Here is a 25,196-nt window from a genome sequence, read left to right as displayed (position 1 = left end):
TTCGCAGGTCAATTTTAACCCTGGGAAAGGTTGTCCGTTTCCCATCAGACCTGACCCTCCCCAGTGGTCTGGAGAAAGCTTGTAAACAAACTATTGCACAAGCGTGACTTTACATTGGGCTGCTTCAACTACAATTTTGTCAAATGAACTGTGATGTTTCAAAATCAAAAACAATAATTTGGGACCATACTGCATAACAATAATGGACTGCAATTGTTGAACATACAATCCATTTTTAACAAACTAAGATTATACGATTCAAATACAATTATAAAAATTATCTTGGTATTTTACTTGGGGTAATGAAGTTATGTAGGCTAGTGTAATTTCGGTTCATCAAGGTTCTACTGAATTATGTTTGGCAGTGAATAAGTGTAGAATGAAATTTATAAATTCAGGGATACACACCTTTTACAGAGTTATAAAGCCTAATTGCCCAACATTAAATCGTGAGCTAGAGCCCAGCTTAGTGCATTAGTGATGTTTTTTAAACTTGGCAAACCCGCAAAATGCCACTTAAGGCCAGTAATCCGTTCCAAAAACGTAAGGAAATACAATGTGAAAATAAACTTGAGATCGAACTCCTTGTCTTGTGAGAACCAGGAAACAACATAAAACATAAACCTCAAGTAAACAAGCCCAAATGTTTGACATCAGTCCTGCTGAGCTAAGGTGTTGTGTGAAGATTTCGGCTGCTAGAATTCAAGCAACCAGCTTTTGAAAATAAATGTTGTGAATTGTGATTTTCAAGAGAGAGAAAACTGTGGACTTGGCTAATTTGAAATTCTATGATTCAAAATCGTCATTTAAGTTGATTTACACAGCTTTACATTGTTTTATAGGTTAAAAATACATATGCAGCTTATTATTAACCGCGCCGAACTATCCGAATCCGAACATCCCAATATCCGATCCGATCCGAACCGAGCCTCAACTATCCGATCCGAAATGAAATTTAACTATCCGCACACCTCTACTTATACCCCTTATATCCCTCAGGTGGTAAGATCCTGAGGGCAAAAAATTGGCAAACCTAGTCATAAGAAAAACTGCTAATATTTTTAGAGGTTCCAATTAAACATCTCTTTATTCCAAGAAAAGATAAGTAAATGATCAAGTGTGTTTCAGATGTCAAGTAATATGAATCAGCAAACTCCCACAACTGTTAATAGTGAGGGTTAAGCTGTTCGGTTATAGGTTTTGTTGTAGATTAAATTTAAACTACGCCAACACACTTGGCGTAGTTTGACCACCTTAATTTAGGTGAAGATGGGTATTGAAAGAGTGAGATCATATGAAGTGGTTGGTTGAGCGGTCGGTGAAGTAGATTTGGACAATTTCCTGAAGCTCGTTGAATACTCACCTTCACTGCCCAATATGACATGGTTCATGTCCGGTCCAGCTGACACCCGAGGTCCCAGACAGCTTCTGTCCAACGTCCCTCGAGGTGTAACCATCTTCACCTGTACCACCAGGTCCTCTATGTTGCCGTAAACGTTCTTCTTCATCCCCGACGCCCTGGTGGCGACCCACCCTCCAAGACTACAAATGGAAATATATGATTGCGGAATTAGTTTACATTTTAAGGTTATTCGAATGGAAATTTTATACCATCACGGTAAGTGTTTTTAACTACACTAAACCCTACATATAAATTCACCCAATTAGTCTATCTAACATATCTTATCACTCTTATCAGGTGTAAGGCACTTTTTTCTCTTAGACAGATACAGTATATTACACAACACAAAATAATACACATCCAGGGTTGGAACCAGCAGCCCGGCTTGGGCTTCAGGAAAGAGAAAGTCAACTCCACTCCTATATCGCCACCACCCTGTTTAGCTCAATATTTTGGATTGTGTGTCTAGTTGGTTGTGTCTGCGAGTATGTTGTAAGCTATTTTTAGACTAAAGTAAAATTATATCATGGTATCAAATCTCACAAGTAACATAGTTTTCTTGGATTCAAACAAGCAAATGTTGCACAAGTGTATTCCAGTACCGGTAAATAACGTCACAACTAGCACTAGCAATACTAAACATTTTCATTTCACTAGCAAGCGAGTATTTACTAACAGTGCTAACTCACTAGCTGCTAATGTTTGGTCTACACTTGGCTAATTTACTACACTGCTAGTAGCTTTTCACTAATACTGGCCCTGTCTGATTGAGGCATGCGACAACTCACCTAGAGAACTCGTAGGAGTCAGGCTCGTGGCCGCAGGTGAACCCTCGAGCTTGCAACTCCCTCTCCAAATCCTGGCCAAAGATACCGGCCTCAAAACAAGCCGTCAAGTTTTCCACATTCAGCCAAAGCAGTTTGTTCTAAACAACAGATGAACATATTATAACTCTTTGTTTATATTTTAAAGGAAAGCTAAGTTAGCTAGTTAAGAAATTGAGAGAGTTAATTTTCTTCAAAGAGTAGTCAAATCACGAATGAAACATCAGCGTTGTTTGTTTCCTTTTTTCGTGTATCTATTAGCCCATGGACTATAATTTTCTCATCTGTAGGTAGATTCAAACTCTTCCTTACAAAATTATTTCTTTTCAAAATATTAATAACTTTTTGAAGTTTAACTTTCAGGGATGGTAGTTTTACAGGGGTATTTCCCGGGGGGGGGGGGGGATTATGGGATTTTCACAGACATTTTTCATGGAGTAACACAAGTTTTAAATATATTTTCACATCTGTAATCTGATCCAGTCCTTATTTTATTTTTTAGGCTATACGGTACTACATAGGCTCTCCAATATCTTTTTTTCTAATAGACCTGTGTGAAACAAAATTAATAGGTGTCTATACTTGTGACTAGTGATGGGCGGATCCAAGAAAATGTCGGTACCGGATCCGGATCTTGAAAAAATCTGATCCGGATCCGAGGATCCACATCTTCGGATCCAAATACAAATACGTTTTTTTTTTCTTTTTCAAGGGTGGGTATAAGTAAAATAATTCATATGGCTAGGCTATGTCAAAGACTGTGTCCATATAAAAACACTTAATATGTGTCGTTATTGAAAACAAAAGTCATCACAATTCGCAATGATTATCTGATTATCGACCGTAATTTTGAGGAGATACGAAAGAGACAAACTACCACCTATCGCGTTGTCTTTCTAACACAGCTATTCGTATCATAATCTACAACGCAGTGCGAGTGCGTGATTGGCTAGTCGCTATGACGACACACTGTTGCCGTGACAACCTACAGTGCGCACTGAGTACTGCGCCTTGTGTGGGAGGGAAGATTATACCAACAAACAATTTCAGGAATTCTATTTTGGGACGGATGAAAGATAAGTAAGAAACAAAAAGTGGTCACGTGTGTAAAATGTAGTGGGCGAGACAATAAGGCAATAAACGAGTATTGTCGTGTCGTTGTTCCTTGTTTGTTTACTTTTTCAGATTCCCTATCAAACGCCCCTATCTGCTATCTCTCTCTCCCCCCCTCTCTCTCTAATGATGTACTGGATACTGATTAAACAGATTGTGGTTGACGACTTTTCTACTTATAAGTTTCCCTGCGGTTATTTTAGTTCAATCAATCCCACAACCTTTCTATTGCTTATCAAAATAATTAATTAATCTGTTTTGTATTTTATTTCCTTTAAACCAACCCCTATTTACCATCTGTATTTTATAGAATAAAATGTTTGTTTATAAAGTTTGACTGGGCACACAATTTTGTACCTATTTTATTTTGTATAAAGTAACAGTTACTTTGATGATTATATATATCAATAAGTGCTGCGTGCTGTAATAAATGCTTTTTATTATCAAAATAAGTAATGAATTATTAATTTTTGATAATACATGGGTCATTGAATACCATAATGTCATGTAGTTTCCTATTTGTAGCTTACAAATAATAATAATTGATAGTTAATTCTGGAAAATGAAATATAGTGAATGCATTCATAACCCTGTTGTCAAAAAAGCAACGCGGGTGTAAGGGTTTATTGTTTCAGAGGCTAGGGTGTTTCAAGGACAAAGTACTGGGCCTCCCGGCTCAGGGGGGGGGGGAGGTGGTGAGACTGAGAGAGAAGAGGGGGAGGAAACTGGTTTTGGCTATTTATTGATTAGTTCACCGACCCTTCTAGACAACAAAATTGAGTGACAGTGACAGTGTTAAATCACTGTTCTGTATTTCATTTCTTGTTTACTTTGTGTGTTATTCTATTAATTTTAGTGTTTTGGTCTATTTCCTCCTAGTCCCTTGCAAATTGTATCATCAATGCTAAATAATTGTGGTAAATTCAAATTATATTTTTGATTATTCAAATCTCCTACACAAAAAGATAAAAGTCAAACCAGGCAAGGAAAAAAAACCGGCTATTGTACCCCGTACCCAGCCATTTGGGAAGTGTGAAAGTCGTCTAAATATAGCTCAAAGGCTCACCCTTCCCTTTCCCCCTAACCCCCTACTCAATGTTGCTCGAGGTCATTGCACAACTTCTCCCTCCCTTTTATTGTTTTGCCTTTATAGTGTTTCTATTCTGACTTTTATAAACATAAATTTATTGCTTACAACAGGTCAGTAGTGAAATTTTCTATTGTGAAACAGCCTACTTTAAAACAAAATCACTACCGATCATGTCATTCTATTCTGTGTCAAGTTAGTATACCATTGCCAGTCAGTCAGTCTGGCGACTGCTTTGAGTTGACCTATTCTGTCATGACAGCACTGACAGCTACAAAAATAGGTTAGGACAACTACCTCTTGCTTATTTCTATATTTGTATTACTGTAGAATCTACAGTAATACAAATAATTCAAGGCTGTACTCTACTGGAACTCGAGATCTCGAATACTCGCCCGTTTTGTGTTAGTAGTATAAAACAAAATCGGATCCATTAAAACCGGATCCAGCCCAAGATCCGATTTTTTGTGGATCCGATCGGGCGTCGGTTCTAGCTCAGATCCGGTAGTCCGATATCCGGATCCGACCATCACTACTTGTGACGCATAGCGACACGCGATATTTTATATAGTGTGTGCACTTCGCGAAGCCGGGCTGCATGACCATCTCGTAGCCTGCCGCGACTGCATCAACGCTCTATCCCTACCTTCCTACTCTTGTCCTCCTTCTTGTTCTTGGTCTACAATCCTTCGAAGAGAAAACTGTGAAATTGCTAATACCGGCGACCGCAAACTGATAAGTTTATATTTAGTTATAATTATGTAGATATATAAGTTCCAATTATGGTTGGCTAAGTCAGGAAACAAGCGGGGAGCCCTTCTGGCTCACCCGACTATTGAAATGTAGGAAATCACAACTTTCCTTTCTTAAACATGAAAAACTAAACCACATGTTCCCAGAATGTAACTTAATAGTTATCAATCAATTCATACATATTTCACATATAGTATTCAATTACATAGCATTCATTCACTCATCAATATTAGTAAGTAATTATCCAGGTTCAGTTCATAGTTGGAAGGATAGGTCTACAGTTAAATATTTAGTTAAATTAGTGTAAATCAAAGCTGGCTAGGCAAGTGTTCTGATCTGGGTAAAAGGTCTCCGTCCCTGGTCTGGTGTAAGAGTGGACCTATGGTCCAAACCAGACCAGGGTAAATAAAGAAATTGTCAAATTGTCCCTCTGGTCACCAGCAATCTTCCTAATTTTATTGGTAGCAGATTCAGCACGCTTAAATTAAGTTTGGTCCAGACACAGATATTCCTAACCTATTAGCATTACCCTCCTGATTACCCGAATTCCCACCAATGTATCCATCACCCCCATAAGTACATCCCCTTAATCCCCCCTTCGGATACAACTTTGTTTGAATATTTTATTATAACCTGAATCTGTATTATATAGCTGTATACAATTTATACATTATAAGTCAATGTTTGTAATCATTGGCTTTTTAGGTTAGGTTTGCATAATCCATGATTTCGTTAATCCACAACCACTCAGCCACTTGGTGGTTAATCTGGAGTCTACACTACTAGTAATACATTGAAGTAGACACATTTGTACTGTTACCATCTGTGATGTATCCAGGGCCACAACGGTCCTGGCTTCGTCCTGAGGACACGATACACTGCCCGACACACTAGTGCCTCCTCCGTAAGGTATGATCACTACGTTGTGTTCGTCTGCTAGCTTTACAAGCCTCTCTACCACGGTATGACTGTCTGAAACACAGTTGTTGATATGATAGGTTTGTCTGGTAATAAAACATGCATATGATAAATACAAACAATAAACTTTCAAAAAATTTGGCACCTCTTCCACCAGAGTTTTTCCACTAATCTACTTTTTTTCAACTTCTCTAGTAAAATGAGACTGGAACAAAAGTTTCAATAATAGATCTTTTTGGAAAACCAAAACACACTATTAGAATAAACATGAGGGAAACATATAAAAATACTCCATTATGTGTTTATTTCGGAGGCACGCACTGCCTAATATATTCTAGCAAGCATCTAGGCCTATATTTTCCATTCTATATTGGTTGTGCAACATGTACTAACGTAGGTAACTAAATGCAACCTTGGACAGAATTCAAACGAACCATTCAGCTATCTTGTGATAAGATATTAAGATTCTGATTTCAAATTGATCAGCCTTGACATCTTAATATGTTTACTAGGTTAGATAATGTAATCTACTTACGTAAGCCAGGTGTCACTTATTGTAGATAATATTCATGCTGTACAAGTTTCGAGCCTAACACGGCTCATCTTCAGCAGCATTCTTGTAAGTAAAATTTATCACATCAAGATATGGCTGTCAACTATTTACAGGAAACACATAGAAATAAACATAGAACGTTTTAGCTTGCTTACAAATGTCGTCCGGTCGAGGTTTATCTAATAGAGCGTACGCTATGCAAACACGTGTAAATAGCAAGCTAAAACGTTCTATGTTTATTTCTATGTAAATTTTACATACAAGAATGCTGCTGAAGATCAGCCGTGTTAGGCTCGAAACATGTACAATATGAATAATATCTACAATAATTGACACCTTCTGGCATAGGTAAGAAGATTATTATTTATAGAAAATTCTAGAAGGAAAATAAATTACTGTACTGCAGAACAATTTTTTCCCCTAATACTGCCATTTTAAATTTAAGTGAATAAACCTAAAGTAAGAAATAAAGGTGTTGAATTCATGGAAATAAACCCATAATTTTGTAGCCTCTGGTTTTATTAGTTTATTTTTTTCATGTTAAATTGTATACCGTAGTTCAAAATTTAAAATGTGAATAAAACATGTTTAAATCAATCAATCTCAATGTTCAATTTTTACTTGAATATAAAATTGTTAACCTTTCTGCAGTGAAATGTTAACGGTCTGGCCCGCCTTTCCTCCAAAAATTGACAATACGGCCCTTGTGTAAAAAGGATTGGAGACCCCTGGTCAGTGCCGGATTTAGGGTACTTGCGGCCCAAGGCCAAATTACTTGAGCGGCCCTCCCCCTGTGGTGGAAATTCCTTGCGATTGCGAAAGTAATCGTGAATATCTCCTATGGATCAAGGGGACATCATCATCGATACCCGTGATTGTGGATGAAATCGTGGACATTTCTCCTAAACCAAGTCAAAACCATCATAGGTATCCGTAACTGCGGCAAAATCTTTAACATCCCCCGCGGACTGCAACAAAGAGACATCATCCTCAACACTCGCGACCATGGCAAAATCGTAAACATCTCCCGCGAAGCAGCAATGATGGGGACATCATCATCTACACTTGCGATTGCCGCAAAGTTGTGTTAAAAACATCTCCCGTGGACTGCGATCATGAGGACATCATCATTGCCAAGTTATTTGCATCTCGAGACAAACACTGAGACATGGCCTTGTCAAATAAGTTATTAGCATCAAGAGACAAACACTGAGACATGGCCTTGCCATATAAGTTATTTGCATCTCGAGACAAACACTGGGACATGGCCTTGCCATATAAGTTCATACTGTTCAAGTTATTTGCATCTCGAGACAAACACTGAGACATGGCCTTGCCATATAAGTTATTAGCATCAAGAGACAAACACTGAGACATGGCCTTGCCATATAAGTTATTTGCATCTCGAGACAAACACTGCGACATGGCCTTGCCATATAAGTTCATACTGTTCAAGTTATTTGCATCTCGAGACAAACACTGAGACATGGCCTTGCCATATAAGTTATTAGCATCAAGAGACAAACACTGAGACATGGCCTTGCCATATAAGTTATTAGCATCAAGAGACAAACACTGAGACATGGCCTTGCCATATAAGTTATTTGCATCTCGAGACAAACACTGCGACATGGCCTTGCCATATAAGTAATTTGCATCAAGAGGCAAACAATGAGACATGGCTTTGCCATATAAGTTATGAGACATGACTTTGCCATATAAGTTATTTGCAAAGAGACAAACACTGAGACATGGCATTGCCATATAAGCTATATGCATCTAGATACAAACATCGAGACATGGCCTTGCCATATAAGTTATTTGTACCAAGAGACAAACACTCGGGAAAAAAACGGTCTTGTACATGGATACAGACAGCTTTTTGTTAGTAAAAAAATCGGTATTGTACAGTGATACAGACTGCTTTGTGTTGGTTAAAAAAAATCGGGATTGTACAGTGATACAGACTCCTTTGTGTTAGTAAAAAAATCGGTCTCTTACATGGGTACAGACTCCTTTGTGTTAAATAATCAGGGTTGTACAGTGATAAAGACTCCTTTGTGTTAGTAAACAAATCGGGGCTTTACAGTGATACTGACTCCTTTGTGTTAGTAAAAAATCGGGGGAAATCGGTCTCTTACATGGATACAGACAGATTTGTGTTAGGAAATAAATCGGGGTTGTACAGTGATACAGAGTCCTTTGTGTTAGTAAACAAATCGGAGTTTTACAGTGATACTGACTCCTTTGTGTTAGTAAAAAATCGGGGTTGTACAGTGATACAGACTCCTTTGTGTTAGTAAAAAAATCGCTCTCTTACATGGATACAGACAGCTTTGTGTTAGGAAAAAAATCGGGAAAAAATTTAAAAAAATAGGATCCATCAAAACCGGATCCAGCCCAAGATCCGGAATTTGTTGGATCCAATCCGGTGCCGGTGTTACCAATTACATTTATCTTATTTACAGTGATGGTCCGATATCCGGATCCGACCATCACTACAATAAAGTGATATTATTATTATTATCATTGACACTCGCGACCGTGGCAAAATCGTAAACATCTTCCGCGAAGCAGGAATCATGGGGACATCATCATTGACACTCCCGACCATGGCAAAATCGTAAACATCTCCCGCGAAGCAGCAATGATGGGGACATCATCATCGACACTTGCGATTGCGGCAAAGTTGTGTTAAAAACATCTCCCGTGGACTGCAATCATAAGGACTTTATCATTGTCACACGTTGGCCGTGCCAAAATCGTAAACATCCCCCTCGGGAAGCCATCACCAGGACATCCTTATTGACACCCCCAGCCGCAATCACAGGGACATCATCATCAACACTTGCGGCCGCGGTAAAATCATGAACATCTGCCGCGGGCCGCAATCACGGGTACATCACATCGAAGTATATTAAAAATATACAATATACTTCGATGGTACATCATCACTGGCACCTTCGGCCGTGGCAAAATCGTGAACAACGTTACGGTCCCTCGGTCCGCTGAGAAATCATTATGGTCACCTGTAATCGCGGCAAACTGGTGGTTTAAACTATGTTTTTAAACTAAAAAAATGTTTTTCTCACACCTCTGCGGCCCTCTTTTGCTTACGGCCCTAGGCCGCGGCCTAATCGGCCTAGTGGTAAATCCGGCACTGCCCCTGGTCTAGGATACGATGATAGGAAATTGAAATGAATTCATGATAGGAGATGCGCTCCTATAATTTGAATACTAATACAAGTTTTGCAGATTTAAGAATGTAAGTTTGTTGTAAGAATATATTACTTACGTCAATCAGCTCATTGAGTCATGAGTTTCACCTCAGTACATGTTTCGACACATTGTCATCATCAGCTGAGTTAGTACTTGTGAAGGTTTTATTCACCAGATGGCTTCGTCATGTTGAATAAATTAACACGTAACATGTAACACGAATACGACAAGACACATATACATTTATAACACGTAAAACTTGGAGACATGCAGGCCTGCTTGAACAAAACATACGGTCACGCCGCGGGTCGGGGACAGACTGACTATTTGTTTATCCAGGCTTATCATTGTTATCTCGGAGGCAGTGGACAGCTGTTTCTTTGGTAGGAATGATAGAGTTGAATATTGAGTTGGAGCTGAAATTTAGTTTTTCGTTTAGAACAACTTCCTTTGCGTCATTATTTTTATGAGCTCTGTAGATTTCATATTCTTCTAACGTGTCCAATTTTCTGCCTTTTTCACAAATGTGGAGTATTTCTAGACTGTTTTCTATTGTTCTGAATGAGTGGTTGTAGTCAATTATATGTTGGCTGAATGCTGACTTCTGTTTGTTCGTCCTAGGGTTGGGTCTGTGTTCTTTAAACCGTGTGTTAAACCCGCGACCAGTTTGGCCTATATATATGCTCGGGCAGTCAGCACATTTTAGTTTATAGACACCAGTTTTGTTATTAGTATTCTTTTCTACATTTGGCTGATGAAACTCTGACGATTGTGAATAACCACCTAAATTCATCAAATACCCTAGAACCTCAAGCAATAAATGAGTTAATGGAACTTCTAGCTGAGATATTAAAACAAAATTATTTTATGTTTGAAGACAGATTTTACCAACAAACTGACGGTCTAGCCATGGGCTCACCACTATCAGGGTTTCTAGCCAATATCTACCTCGATCATATTGAAAATGAACACATCTTTTCAAATAAAAACAAATATAAGGACAAAATATTACTCTACTATAGATATGTAGACGACACAATACTGTTATTCAATGGAAACAATAGACAACTGAATCTCCTCCACAACTACCTCAACAAAATAGCCCCAAAACTGAAATTCACCATTGAAATAGAAAATAATAACAAACTCAACTTTCTCGATTTAACCCTGAAAAAGAAGGACACGAAACTTGAATTCAGCATTTACAGAAAACCGACCACAACTGATCAAACAATCCATGCCAGATCATACCATCCACATTCACAAAAAATGGGTGCCTACAACTCAATGATACATCGTTTACTAAGTATACCATTAAATAAATCCGATTTTGAATCAGAGGTAACAATAATAAAACATATCGCTAGGGCAGTCAGCACATTTTAGTTTATAGACACCAGTTTTGTTATTAGTATTCTTTTCTACATTTGGCGTTTTGTAATTCAGCAAGTTTTTTGTTTTATTCTTAGTGTTGAATACTAGGCTTAAGTTGTTATCTTTCATAGATTTGTTCAACGTGTGTTGTATGGTGTGACTGTATTCAATACATACATATTTGGCCTTATTTTCACGATTTAGTTGACAAGTTTCAATGTTATTTTCTCGTTTGTTCTTATGTTTGGTGATAAGTCTGTCCACTAAACTGTCAACATAACCATTTGCCCTAGCGATATGTTTTATTATTGTTACCTCTGATTCAAAATCGGATTTATTTAATGGTATACTTAGTAAACGATGTATCATTGAGTTGTAGGCACCCATTTTTTGTGAATGTGGATGGTATGAGCTGGCATGGATTGTTTGATCAGTTGTGGTCGGTTTTCTGTAAATGCTGAATTCAAGTTTCGTGTCCTTCTTTTTCAGGGTTAAATCGAGAAAGTTGAGTTTGTTATTATTTTCTATTTCAATGGTGAATTTCAGTTTTGGGGCTATTTTGTTGAGGTAGTTGTGGAGGAGATTCAGTTGTCTATTGTTTCCATTGAATAACAGTATTGTGTCGTCTACATATCTATAGTAGAGTAATATTTTGTCCTTATATTTGTTTTTATTTGAAAAGATGTGTTCATTTTCAATATGATCGAGGTAGATATTGGCTAGAAACCCTGATAGTGGTGAGCCCATGGCTAGACCGTCAGTTTGTTGGTAAAATCTGTCTTCAAACATAAAATAATTTTGTTTTAATATCTCAGCTAGAAGTTCCATTAACTCATTTATTGCTTGAGGTTCTAGGGTATTTGATGAATTTAGGTGGTTATTCACAATCGTCAGAGTTTCATCAGCCAAATGTAGAAAAGAATACTAATAACAAAACTGGTGTCTATAAACTAAAATGTGCTGACTGCCCGAGCATATATATAGGCCAAACTGGTCGCGGGTTTAACACACGGTTTAAAGAACACAGACCCAACCCTAGGACGAACAAACAGAAGTCAGCATTCAGCCAACATATAATTGACTACAACCACTCATTCAGAACAATAGAAAACAGTCTAGAAATACTCCACATTTGTGAAAAAGGCAGAAAATTGGACACGTTAGAAGAATATGAAATCTACAGAGCTCATAAAAATAATGACGCAAAGGAAGTTGTTCTAAACGAAAAACTAAATTTCAGCTCCAACTCAATATTCAACTCTATCATTCCTACCAAAGAAACAGCTGTCCACTGCCTCCGAGATAACAATGATAAGCCTGGATAAACAAATAGTCAGTCTGTCCCCGACCCGCGGCGTGACCGTATGTTTTGTTCAAGCAGGCCTGCATGTCTTCAAGTTTTACGTGTTATAAATGTATATGTGTCGTGTCGTATTCGTGTTACATGTTACGTGTTAATTTATTCAACATGACGAAGCCATCTGGTGAATAAAACCTTCACAAGTACTAACTCAGCTGATGATGACAACGTGTCGAAACATGTACTGAGGTGAAACTCATGACTCAATGAGCTGATTGACGTAAGTAATATATTCTTACAATAATATCCACAGTTCAGGGGCTTAACAATGAATTTAAATGTAAGTTTGAGAGGCAGTTTCTTTGTGTGTTAGTATCTAACAACTTTTCATACATGAAATACTACTATATTAGAGTGCTTTATAAATATCCATTTAAAACAAAGTTAAAAACAAAACAGGTTGAGCTATTCCAAATGAAATATTGGAGAAGAATTCAAATATCTTAAGTCCAATTTATAAATTAATTTATTTAATGAATTAATTCAACAAAAATCCGTACACCCGGCCACAAAAATCGTGTGTTATTCTGGTTGATATTATTAAATAACATACTAAAATATTATTGGGTTTTTTATTGGTTTTTTGAACCATATATAGTCCTCAAGGAAGACTCAGCTGACATCAGCACCTGACCTCGAATGAACTAAGCAGTTTTTTCTGATCATGAAACTTCATCTCCAGACAGTATTTTTCTTTGTGTTTAGTATGTTCATACTGTTTTTAAAATATGAAATATTTTTATATGGCAAATTTTATGTTACAGTATTTGTTAAATCATTATTCATGATTTTGAAAATTCATGGACCAATGGAGAAATTAATGCATAATCCATGATTCCTTTTTTCATGGTTGCAAGAATTCATGCATAATTCAAGCTTTTCATGGTTGGTGGTGCAATCCTGCTAGACCATTTACAAAGTGTAGCCTAACCATTTTCAATTTCAACCACAATTATTTTTCAGGTTTTTTAAAGAGCTAATCAATTTTCGGTTAATCTGAACTAATCTTTAAAAAATTCAAAAAACTACAAGCATTATTTGGTAGGAAAAACATCAATAAATCCTCCATCAATAAACGTTCCACTTTAGCTGCAAGTCCGTGGAACACACCCAGCTACACAAATATTTGAAAGTACAGTAGTGATACGTTGTGATTCAGGCCTACGTCCTTGTGCCATGGCACCTCTCCCTTGTCCTTGAACCTAGTGACAGACCCTTGCCGTTAGCTAACTCTATGATTCTATCACTTACTACTTCCTTTATTTTTGTTGTATATGTATTGACTTTATTTTTGCTTTTCTGGAAAAACTTTGACCTACAGAACTTATTTATGTTCAGATTCAGATTGTATTAATTTTATTACCTGATTTATTTTGTTTTTGTTGTTGTTGAGGTTTGTTACCTTGTTATTATTCAGAAGTAAATTTATTTGATTTTGTTGTTATAAAGTAATTTGAGAGAAATGTTATCATGTCTAGGGGAAAGTGGGGCACATTTTGAACATGGGGCACATTTGAACGGTTTAAATTTGCCGTCATTTTTATACTCGCAGGCCATTGGACCAGCTGTAAAATGTAGCCCTCAAATACGACAACAGGTTGCATTCATCTCCCTCCATTTCTGATCAGTTCTTAGTTTGTTGTTGGGAAAAGAAGTTTTAGAGCGCCACAAGAAAACATTTTTAGCAGTAGGGATTTGTAAATTTTCCACAGAAAAACTACATTACAGATAAGTTTTATCCATTTACCTTATGGCTTATACATATAGATACAATTAGGCTTATGCATTTCACATTAATAAATTACAATTCAAGAAAACATAATTTAACTTTTTGCAAAATGGTGCCTAGTGGGATAGATTTGAACAGTCTAACACATTTGACAATTTCTGTAAAATAAAAATTTTCATTTTACTTAATTAGTGTGTTTAATTGTACCCCACCAGTGGGGTACTTTTGAACGATTTGCATACCTTTGTGAAAACAGATACAGTAGACCCCCCTCTTAACCGACCCCAATGGGACCGAAACTAGGTCGGATAACATACAAGCAACCATTTTGTTACAAGATAGGATGTTTATTTATAGCCTGTGACTGGAGGCTCGAGGCACAAAAACTATCTTGACCTTGCAGTTGTTAACTCCCCTTCCCTGCCCTACCTACAAGTTGCCTTGTTTGTTTACTCCAGTGATAAGATAATCAGTTCTTAAAATCGCAACGCACTTATATGTTATAAATTTGCCGCTCAGATAACAAATCAGATCAGATGTGCTCGCGTTACAAATGATGATGACAAACTGACAATAGGCTATGTTATATTTTTTGTGATCAATACAAAATAACTTATTCTTAGTCATATCCTGTGGAGATAAGCGTATGGTTCAGTTCTCATCGCCCAGCGTGGGAGCGGAAATGCTGGGATTCCTAGAAAGCGGCGGTTAAACAGAACTGCTCTCAAAGCAAGGTCGGTTAAAACAAACTGTATTATTTTACGATCAAAGGTGGATAATCCGATTATCGGTTAATACGAGGTTGGTTAAGAGGGGGTCTTTTGTATAGCACACTAACATGTTAACTTGGAGGGTTTAAAAAATAACTAAATTAAAGCTAACATTATGTTACAACTAAATGTAATAATGTTTTGATTAAAAACACATAAATTCACCTATTAAAAAATTAAAGTTTAAAAAGTGTTCAAATGTCCCCCACTATAAGTTGGAGATGTCCATTGTATTTAAAAATAAATAATTAACCTTGTTTCCTAAAATATCAAGACCTACTAATGTCCTAAAATGATCAACCTTGACAGGAAAATACAAATCATATTTGCTCTTTTGCAAAAGACTCTTGAGTTGAGTTAGTTTTTCTCAGTACGTTTAAGGTTGGATTAAGATTCACATTCCTTGAGTGAATTGCACTTTGTTAGGGTTTGGAAGGGTAAGCAAGAGTTAGGTTTAGCTAAAGTAAAATCTGACCTTGATGGTGACAGATAGCCATCAACTCACTAGCAATCCTACAATATCCGTCCATTAGCTAGGATGTGGCAAGTCAATTTATGCCGTACACAGACAATCGGTTCCATTAGTAGCATAATGAAATAAAAAAAACTTGCTCTATTGTTAACACAATTGTTAACATAAAATGTAAGGAAAACCAATTAAACTGTTTTCTGAAAATAAACCATCCATTGATACTGTAATAAAAGAAAACAATCAAGTTTTGGAAAAAGTTAGTTTTAGTCAAGTTTACAAATGAGCAAAAATCCACCCACTTCTTAAAGTACCGTAGCCAATGTCTTTACAAAGTTTCCAAATTTGTCATCGATAATTCAAAACTAAACCAATAATATTGACAGTTTTTGAATTTGTTGCAAAGACAAGATTTTACACCAATGTGTTTGATGGAATTGTTATTTATTCAATAGTATGTGTTTAGCTTACGCCAATGGCGTCTCGGTCCAACTATCTTTAATATGCAGCCTAACCTATTATTTTACAATTTCATCTCCTAATATTAATTCCAAACTAACCTATAAACTCACCAGGCCAAACTACTACATCCGGTATCCTATCCATGTGTTCCGAGACACGAAGATGGTAAATGTCGTGAAGAGTTTGTCCATGAGATCGCACAAGTCTCTCCATGCCTTCTATCGAATGAGCGACCCCACATTTGCTTAACTTGTCAAGGAATTCTGCAAAAATACAAATTGAATTTTGAAATAGCAATATTAAATTAGGCCTATTTTATTTTTTATTTTACCTACCAACAGTCAAGAATCAGGTTGCGATGAATATACAAAAATGTCATATTCTGACTTACATTATATAATTTTCTTCACTAAGGCATACTTGTTCATTTTATCTGATGAAGATGGAAGTCAACTTCTTTCCTAGGTACAAATTGATTGATTGATTTTAGATTATGGTATAGGTAAGTATCAAGAGGGACGGACAGGTGACCAGACCGGTTTGGATATGAGTCTTAAACCATGGAGTAGGTATTATGTATATATTTATGTTGTTAATAATCTTTTTGTAAGTGAGAAACATTTGACAAAAGTGTACATTTATTGACTTTCTTTTTATTTGTTTCTTTTATTTTAGATTTTCTGTGGTATTAACTATGAAAGCCATATGACATTAATACTTTTACAACAGGGTGAAAATCAGCCAAGCCCTATTATTTCAGCGCTACTTCTACTGTTCTGCATTACTTAAACTAAGCTACAACCACTTAGACAAAAATAAGCTACCTAGTTGACTAAACACAAACTATGGATACCTAGTGAATTATAAATAAAAGGTTGCTTTAAAAACAAAGGATAAAATACTAACTTATATGTCCTAGTTTTGTAATGGCACCACATACCTTGTGTAGCTTTTGGAGGAGGAAACACTTTAGGTGGATCTCTTGGAAGGTATCGATCTTTTAAATCAATGTTCATTTTCTTTATCACCCATTCAGTAAAATGGGGCAACTCCTGCTCTCCAATAGCATACCTGTAAATCAACAGACACAATTTTTATTTAGGTCTTTTAGTGTAGGCTACCTAAGTGACAGTAGAACCTCTTTTATCGTCACCCTCGAGACCGGGAGCGTGACAGTTAAGTGAATAGACAGATAACAGAAATTCTATAATAAACCTTTACAGTAAGTTGATTTAAAAGGTTATGGAAGAAATATAAAATCGTACAAGTGAATAATTTATGCATATTTCTAGACAAGGTAGTGTCAACACGCTTGGGTACAAAAAATAAATGCAATAATATTCTAATTTCTAGCCAATGTGAGGGCTTTAATAATAGGCCTACCTAGCAATTGCTATTGCTTAAGTTAGTTAATTCAATGACAATTGAGGGAAATATATTAAGAATGAAACATCACTGTTGTAGGCTTCCTACCTTTTTCCAGTAAATTTAATGATTTCTTTTTCATTGACAGTAAACTTAGAGTCGTTGTACCCCCAACCATTCCACTTCAGCAAATCGGTCCTGAAAAGCACAAAAGATATTCAGCTCACAATAATAGGCTATGGAGTATGAGTTTCAGTTAACATGTGCATCAGAGGTAGTTAACCCTAGCAGTGGCCAATGTTAGAAGTGGGGAATGGCCAACCCATTTTGGCGATTTTGCATACATTTTTTTGAAAATTCGTTAACATTCAACTGTAAAGTAAACCTAGCCAACCTCATATTCATTTTGTTTGGAAAGAACAGGATAATCTAGAAAATAGTATTTAGTATTAAATAATAGTAATAATAGTAATACTAGTAATAGTAATAATAATAGTATTAAATAATGATTTAGATACCGGTAGTGTATTTTTTCAGTAAAGTAAAAAAATAAGAAAATTTTATTTATTTATTTTTTTATTTCAAAAGCCGCCTTGGTATTCTTTTTTCTACGGATTTTTATGGGAAATTCATTATATACATCTTGTAGACAATTTAATTCCCTACATATATATAACATGTAAGGAAAATATTTTTTTTATAAGTTTTTGGGGGGAAATATAATAAAAAGGGAGAACCGGAAAAATTGAAAACCGTACAGTGTTAGTTTGTGGTTGTAATAAGTTATAAAATACATGTGTATACTAATAATGATGTATATATGTTTGTAAAGCTAATGAAGTAGGCTAACGAATAAAAAAAATCATAAAGATTATGGTAAAAATATTTTTTTCATTTATAAATAAAATAATGTTTTTGTATTTTAGCGATTTTGTAAAAAAAAATTCATAGTATTTAGTATAAAACTTTTGTACCAAATGTTTTTACTTCAAACCAACATAAACATCTTGTAGCATATTCAATTACCTAAAAAGTGATGCCTAGTGATGCCAGTGTGCCTAAAAATGTATAACATGTTGGGTAACAATTTGTGTTTTTACATGCTAGGGGCATAATACTATAAATAAACGGAAAACCACAAAATACAACCGGAAGAAAAACACAACCTTTCATAAACACAATTTGACACTATTCAGAAAATATTCATGCATAATAAAATGCATGAAGATTACTGGTACTGTTATATACACATTTCTCTAAAAATACGAAATAATAACAAATTTAGTAATCAATTGCGGATAAAACGAGAGCGAAAACTCACCAGCAACAACACGCAATGGCGAATACAAGGCACTTTGTGTATGAGACCTTGACAGTAGTGACAAACTTTCGTCGTCTTAGTGAAAAAGGAAATAACCCTGAGCGCCGGGCTGCCACTATCACAAGCTACATTTCTTCCTCTTCAAAATGACATATTATATGACTAGTAATAATAACTTACACTGTATGTAATTTGCATTTTCCATGCCGTCACAAGGTGACGGTTGGCCATTTGTTATAAATTTCGAAAACAGCTGTTTTCATAAAATCATACTGGTTGTCCAATCAATATTTAGTTCTAAATATCACTACCGTACCACAATGAAGATAAAATCAATGGTCATCCAGTGGTACCACCCGCAACATCCCAAGACGAAAATTAGGCTACCCGAGCAGGGTAATGCCAAACAAGACGTGTTTTGCCAGTTCCCAAGTGTTGGCTGCAAAAGTCGTGCCGCGCCAAAAATTCATTTGATTTCTAATCGTCGTGACATTGTTATACCTGCTACAGGGTTTGTTTATGTAATAAAATGAAAGTTCAGAATGTGATCTTTAGAATTGTATATATATTGATCTCATCTGAGTTGATTATAAGTGTTTTTTTTTACCGTTAAAATAATTTCGGCCCATACCGTCACGTTATGACGGTGGCCATTCTAAGCATCAACGGCAAACCGTCACCCAGTGACGGTTGGCCACTGCTAGGGTTAATAAAGTTATCACTTCCAGTTGCTTGATAAGTTGTTGAAAACAATCAGCTGTACCAACTTCACCCACAGTTCATTCCACTTGAAAATGACATACGTCCAGGGTTTAAGCTGCGGGAGCATTTTTAGCATTTTACTATTCACAACTTAAAAATGCTACCTATATCTTTGTTTTTGCAGGCTAGGCTATAGCAAATTTGCTACAAATAAAATTGAAAATGTGGGTAGGCTAATGTTCAAAGGTACCGGTATCTAATAACTTAACACTGCTGTCTTCATGGCTTTGGTGTGGGGGACGGTTAGTACACAAGGGTCCGCGCGCCCAGACTAGCTGCGACAACTGTACTTAGGTACCCCCCAGGTACATGATGTTGATACTGTGGTGTCCTCTATCTGTTGGCATCATCGGTAATATGTATCGCGGACGTATTTTTCCGCAAAACAGCCAGCAATAGATTTTTTAAGGCGAGTGCACTACTTATTGCTGAGTTTACCCTCCCTAACATACTCCCCAGGTAAATGATGTTTTTACTGTTGTGTCCGTTAAAGTGTCCTCTATCTGTTGACATCATCGGTAATACTGTTCGCGGACGTATGTTTCCGCAAAACGGCCAGCAATAGATTAAATCGGGCACGTGCACTACTTATTGCCGAGTTATTGCCAGGTTCACACAAGTAACCATCGATGGTAAGTTAACATCGACGCCAACCATCAATACCAATAAATAGGTAAGCCTACCAATAACATTGTTGCAAAAACATCCATGTTTTTGGGACTGCGGTAACTTAAAACATCAATGTTTTTTTTTCAGATTTTTATCTGCTTTTTGTAAGTCTTACTCTCTTTTATTTTTACATCTAACTTAGTGTAGGTGCCAAAGATAGTGATAAAGACAATTAGGTAATAGCAGTTCACACACCACATATACTAAGTTGTTGCAATCTGGGTGACCTACCTACCCTACAGAGGCAAAAATAGTACAAATAAGACCCACTGTACCTAGGCAACAATAGAGTTTTTAACATAATCAATTTTAAATTAAGGCTATCGTGCATAAGGGTATCAAAGTTTTGCCCTTACCTCTTTTTTGGGACTGCACTTTTGATTTCCTGAGGAAATGATTCTGTTTTAAATTTGTCACTGGCAGATGTGAGGTTCCTAACTGGCCTGTTTCTCGAGGTACTACCCATCAAATGTCTTGAAATAACTTTCAACCTTTCTTCCGCAGAATTTGCCATTATAGCACGAGGTACTACTTCAGAAATTAGGTTTTGATTATCTAACTAAGTAGATAAGGCCTAGGCCTAGCTGTTAGGCTTTTGATTGATATAATAGGCCTAGGTAGGTTTAAAAGTTAAATACACTTTTACTTAATAGGTGTATAAAACTCAGCTTGAGCTAGTTAACTATTTCCCTTAATTAATTTACAGTCTTCTCAATTTTCAGTTATTTCTAGGAATATGTAATGTTGTTCACAATTAAACTTGAAAAACTATGTTATAAATTAAGAACTAGCCTAACAAACCAGAAAGCCGAAAGCCGACGACATCAGACATCACATCAACTGCAACTCCCACTCACAACACAACACACAACGAAACAAACAACCTGAACCTATAACCTAACCAAACAGCTGAGCTCAGAGCAGAGCTGAGAGCGAGAGCTGAGTAGAGATGTGTCGACTGTCGATGTGTCGTTCGGTCTCATGACCATGATACGGATCAGTCAGGTGAACGAGTGATCCGGGTCACACTTATTCAAAAGACAAAAGACCCGTGTGTTGATTCACGTAGTTTACTTTGGTTTCGTCCAGTCTCGGTCTTTTCGTTCATTTCGTTCGCCAAGATCCGATGACCGAAGAAGTCCGATTCCCCGATTGCCTTCGGTCGGATCGGTCGGAATGGCAACCAAAGACGCGGAACACGGAACGGACCGCTCAATTTTTATTTCAGCTGCAGTTATTTTAATAAGAGCCTTATTATGCGCGGCCACTCGAGTGGCGCGCGACCGCGACTGCTCAAAGGCCACTTTTAGCGGGCCATGTTATCATATGGAGCTTATTAAGCGACGCGACTGCGGTGGCGAGGAACGCGACAGTCGCCGCGACTGGCCACTCCAGTCGCGCACCCTCGCTACTAGTCGCGAGCCCACGCGACTGTCGCACCACCAGCGGGCCATGTTATCATATGCTGTTTATTACGCGCGGCCACAGTCGCGGGCTCCGATTTTTATAATTTTGGTCTTAAATTAAAGGTATTCACGAACAGATTTGCCACCAAGCATCATCATTCATGTACCGGTATCTACTGTATTATTCAACAAAAACAAATCAATCAGATTTAGTTAAATTCTTACTTCAATTAAAGCCGTATTTCGCCAGTTGTGATTACCCATATGTCCTATATGTTTTGGTCTAAGAACATTCAGTAAAATGCCAACTTTAATTTTGAGCTATTAATTACTAAGATCGGAAGTACGTGAAGCACGCTACTGAATCACGAACCAACAATAATAATTATTATTTTAACACTTATCTGCAATTAATGATACGTAACTCCATTTTTAGTTATTCTACATGTCTTAGATTTAAAATGGGACCTCCCCTCAAAATAAAGGCTTTCATTTGAGATGCCAACACCATTTGTTCAAAATACTGTCTGTATAACTCAATTATTACCACTATTGTGTGCTGACCCGGGCAACGCCGAGTTTTACTGCTAATATTGTATTAGTATTATGATTAAATCAAGTCAAAACCATTATAATATTTAATTTAAGGTAAGTGCTTGCCTCTCCTTAGCTGAAATAAAATTATTCATTTTCTCATGCGATACGGATAAGTTACCTTATATTCTTCCTAAAAAGAACGTCTCCCGGAAACAACCAAAATACATCTTGTCGTCATCTCTGAAATCATCATATAAACACTGAAAAATACCCCTGAGGTCTTAGCTTTTAGTAACGGATTGACTCCCAATACTTTAGTTTCGTCTTCGTTTACGACGCTTAAGTAAAAGTAAAATAAATAGTTCAGCTTATTTACTTATTCACTCTGAGAAACTACATGTATGTCTGTAAAAAATTCAGTCAGTCGCGTGGCCTCGCCACACATGTCGCTACCCCAAGCCACACCTGTGGCTACCCCAAGCGACTGGCAGTCGCGGTCGCGCGCGACTCGAGTGGCCGCGCATAATAAGGCTCTTAAGAACCAAATGAGAGGAGACCTTGCCGTCAGACCGTCACCGGCACCGCCCTTTTTTCGTCTGTCTAGAAACGGGACAGCGGAATTTGAAATCGGAACGACGCTTCCCCCACTACTGCGCTGGGCCGAACGCTTCCGAATCTTACCGAGCAGTGCCGAACTTAAACGTCAAATTCAATGCTGTCTGTCGCGTGTGGTCGCGTGGTGTACTTCATCGTTTATTGGCTTGTCTTGTCAACAATGAATGTATGCCAGTTTTGTGATAAGAGTTTTGTTAATCGGTGGGTTTTGTCTCGACACCTTCGTGAAATACACGAATTCATTGAGGGGGAAAAGTATAAGTATAAGTAAAAAATAAGTATTCATACTGTCAGGGACATATTTCCGAATAGGCGGACTAGGCGCCCGCCTAGGGCGGCAAATTTTAGGGGCGGCAAAATTTTGAGGGTAAAAAAATAAAAAAAACAAAGTTTTAATCTAAAAAAAATTTAGCAAATAATTTTGGGAACGGCAAAATAGCCATTTCAAATATTTTGATTAAGTATACAACTATTTCAGAACGCATCCAAGTCAAACAAACGTCAATAGTTTATTACACAGATGTGTAGAGTTGTCCGTTCTGCCCTATTGGTCTGGCGGACATGCTCGCCGCGGGAGCGGGTCGCCGTGCCGGCCGCTATGTAGTGACAAACGTAGAAAACACTCCCTTCTGTTTACTTCATACACCACTACGCAGCGGCAGCACTATAGCTGAAAGATTCTTTTGCTAGGTTAAAATCAAGAAGGAAAGTGTGAACTAAATACTTACCACTGTACCAAACTTAACTAACTTAAAATTTTTTAATATTCTTTCAGTAAAAGTACGTAATTTTTCTTTGCAATTCATGTGTTTTTTGTAAGAAAAAAATAGTTTAAGAAAACATATTTCTTTCATTTCAAATCAAAGCCAATAGCATGTCTCTCAAGTGGATCTGATTAATAGTGTTCAATGAAAAGCGTAATAAGAACTATTGTATACAGACGGTTTTGTGTGCCGTTTAAAGCCGCAAAATGGGATTGTAAAAATACTGATTAGATACAAAAAAATTGTGCCTTCCGTGTAGGCCTATCCAAGTCAGAATGTTTTGCAAAAAACGGCACAAAAAACATCCGTTAAAAGGGGTCGAAATAGTATATTTCTTACCTAGGGCCGAAAATGAGGTTTCGCCGGCTCGAGATAGTTTTTAGGTTCAAGACGAAGTCAACCTAAAACGATCGAGAGCTGCAAAACCATTTCGGTCCATGGTACGAACGCCATTTTCCACACTATACCTTAATAGCACGAGCTTAATTCACCACAATAATGATGCACACTGATAGTCAACACAACTAGAACTTTAAGGTTATGTGAAGAAATAATTTGAGGAATCAGCAAAAATTAAAATAAATAGTTGTTAGGCAGCGGTGACAATAAAACAATTCTATTGCAATGCTATGGATACTGATTGTGTATTTAATATGCATATATGTTTAAAAAAGTAAGTAATCAGCTGATTTTGCGGCCCTAGGGATGTAAGAACCAGGTCGGTCCCCAAATGACGATGACAGCTGGCATGGCCATCAAAACGTAACTTTCAGCCACCAATTAACGCATGTAAAACAGCTAAAAACATCATAGTGTGGTGAAAAGTCATTCAATTTGTTGATGCCGCATGCAATATTACCGATTATTTTTCCACAAAACCAGCTGACAGGGCATGCATTGGCCATTGGGTTGATATTAGTGAGGTCGGGGAGTGCGTTGAAAAGTGGGAGCGGGAGGGGCGGTGGCAAACTTTGTTGCCTAGAGGCGGCAGATACTTAAATACGTCCCTGCATACTGTGAGTACTTATTTAGGCTACCTACGATACAAAACCAATGATAGATTTTAAGTTACAATAAAAGAACGTGTTAAATGGTTTGCACTGTAAACAAAAAAACTATCACAACAGTTACAAACCAAAAATAGAAACAAATAGGAAAATATAAATAAATATGAAGAATAGGGTAATTTTTTAAACATATTTTAGTGAAATTATAATCAGGTAAATGGAAATTCACTAAGTCTATAAATTTGCTGCGGCAGGGGGATTATTTTACTGTTTACACAAAAAAAAAATAAACCACATAAAACTCAGGATAATGGCTTGGCAATGATTATAGAATCTTAATTATTTCCTATATCCATGAATGATTTCTTTTACAACGAATTATTCCCTGTAAAATATTATTACAGCATTTCACAAATATCAGAACAGACTCAGTATAATAGATCATAAACATAAACAAATGGAGTAACTGATGAAATTACATTAACATAAAATGTTGACACCTCCATTTAAGTAATGTTAAATAATGTTTACATTCGGGCTAGTGACATCATTATTTTAAATTTATAATCCTGTTCTAATATTCGTGCAGTATTTAATATGTTTGAACCAGCTGTGTGGAATTTTTAGTGTGGCCTTGGTGGAAGTGTGAAATCAAAACTCATTTGACAGTTAGTTCTGCTTGTTTATATTTTTAAACTTTGTAGGTTTGTTCTTTGT

The 25,196-nt window shown here is 36.8% G+C and overlaps 1 protein-coding gene across 1 annotated transcript in view; it reads right to left on the bottom strand.

Annotated features, from left to right (window-relative positions):
- LOC129001274 (alkyldihydroxyacetonephosphate synthase-like) overlaps nt 1–21,050 on the bottom strand; it is a 36,492-nt gene extending 15,442 nt beyond the window's left edge. The window contains exons 1-8 of the mRNA XM_054428517.1: nt 21,035–21,050; nt 20,507–20,678; nt 17,507–17,596; nt 16,974–17,104; nt 16,144–16,296; nt 6,000–6,151; nt 2,191–2,327; nt 1,364–1,542 (exon numbers count right to left, since the gene is read on the bottom strand). Coding sequence (XP_054284492.1) covers nt 1,364–1,542; nt 2,191–2,327; nt 6,000–6,151; nt 16,144–16,296; nt 16,974–17,104; nt 17,507–17,596; nt 20,507–20,664 — 1,000 coding nt within the window. The 5' untranslated portion in view covers nt 20,665–20,678; nt 21,035–21,050. The remainder of the gene's footprint in view (nt 1–1,363; nt 1,543–2,190; nt 2,328–5,999; nt 6,152–16,143; nt 16,297–16,973; nt 17,105–17,506; nt 17,597–20,506; nt 20,679–21,034) is intronic.
- Between the last annotated feature and the right edge of the window lie 4,146 nt (nt 21,051–25,196).

Source organism: Macrosteles quadrilineatus, unplaced genomic scaffold, assembly GCF_028750875.1.
Source record: "Macrosteles quadrilineatus isolate MER2022 unplaced genomic scaffold, UCM_ALF_1.0 Scaffold_8__2_contigs__length_117827958, whole genome shotgun sequence".
Classification (NCBI taxonomy): domain Eukaryota; kingdom Metazoa; phylum Arthropoda; class Insecta; order Hemiptera; family Cicadellidae; genus Macrosteles; species Macrosteles quadrilineatus.
The sequence above is the reverse complement of the archived record's forward strand: the minus strand, read 5'-3'. Positions and strand labels throughout refer to the sequence as shown.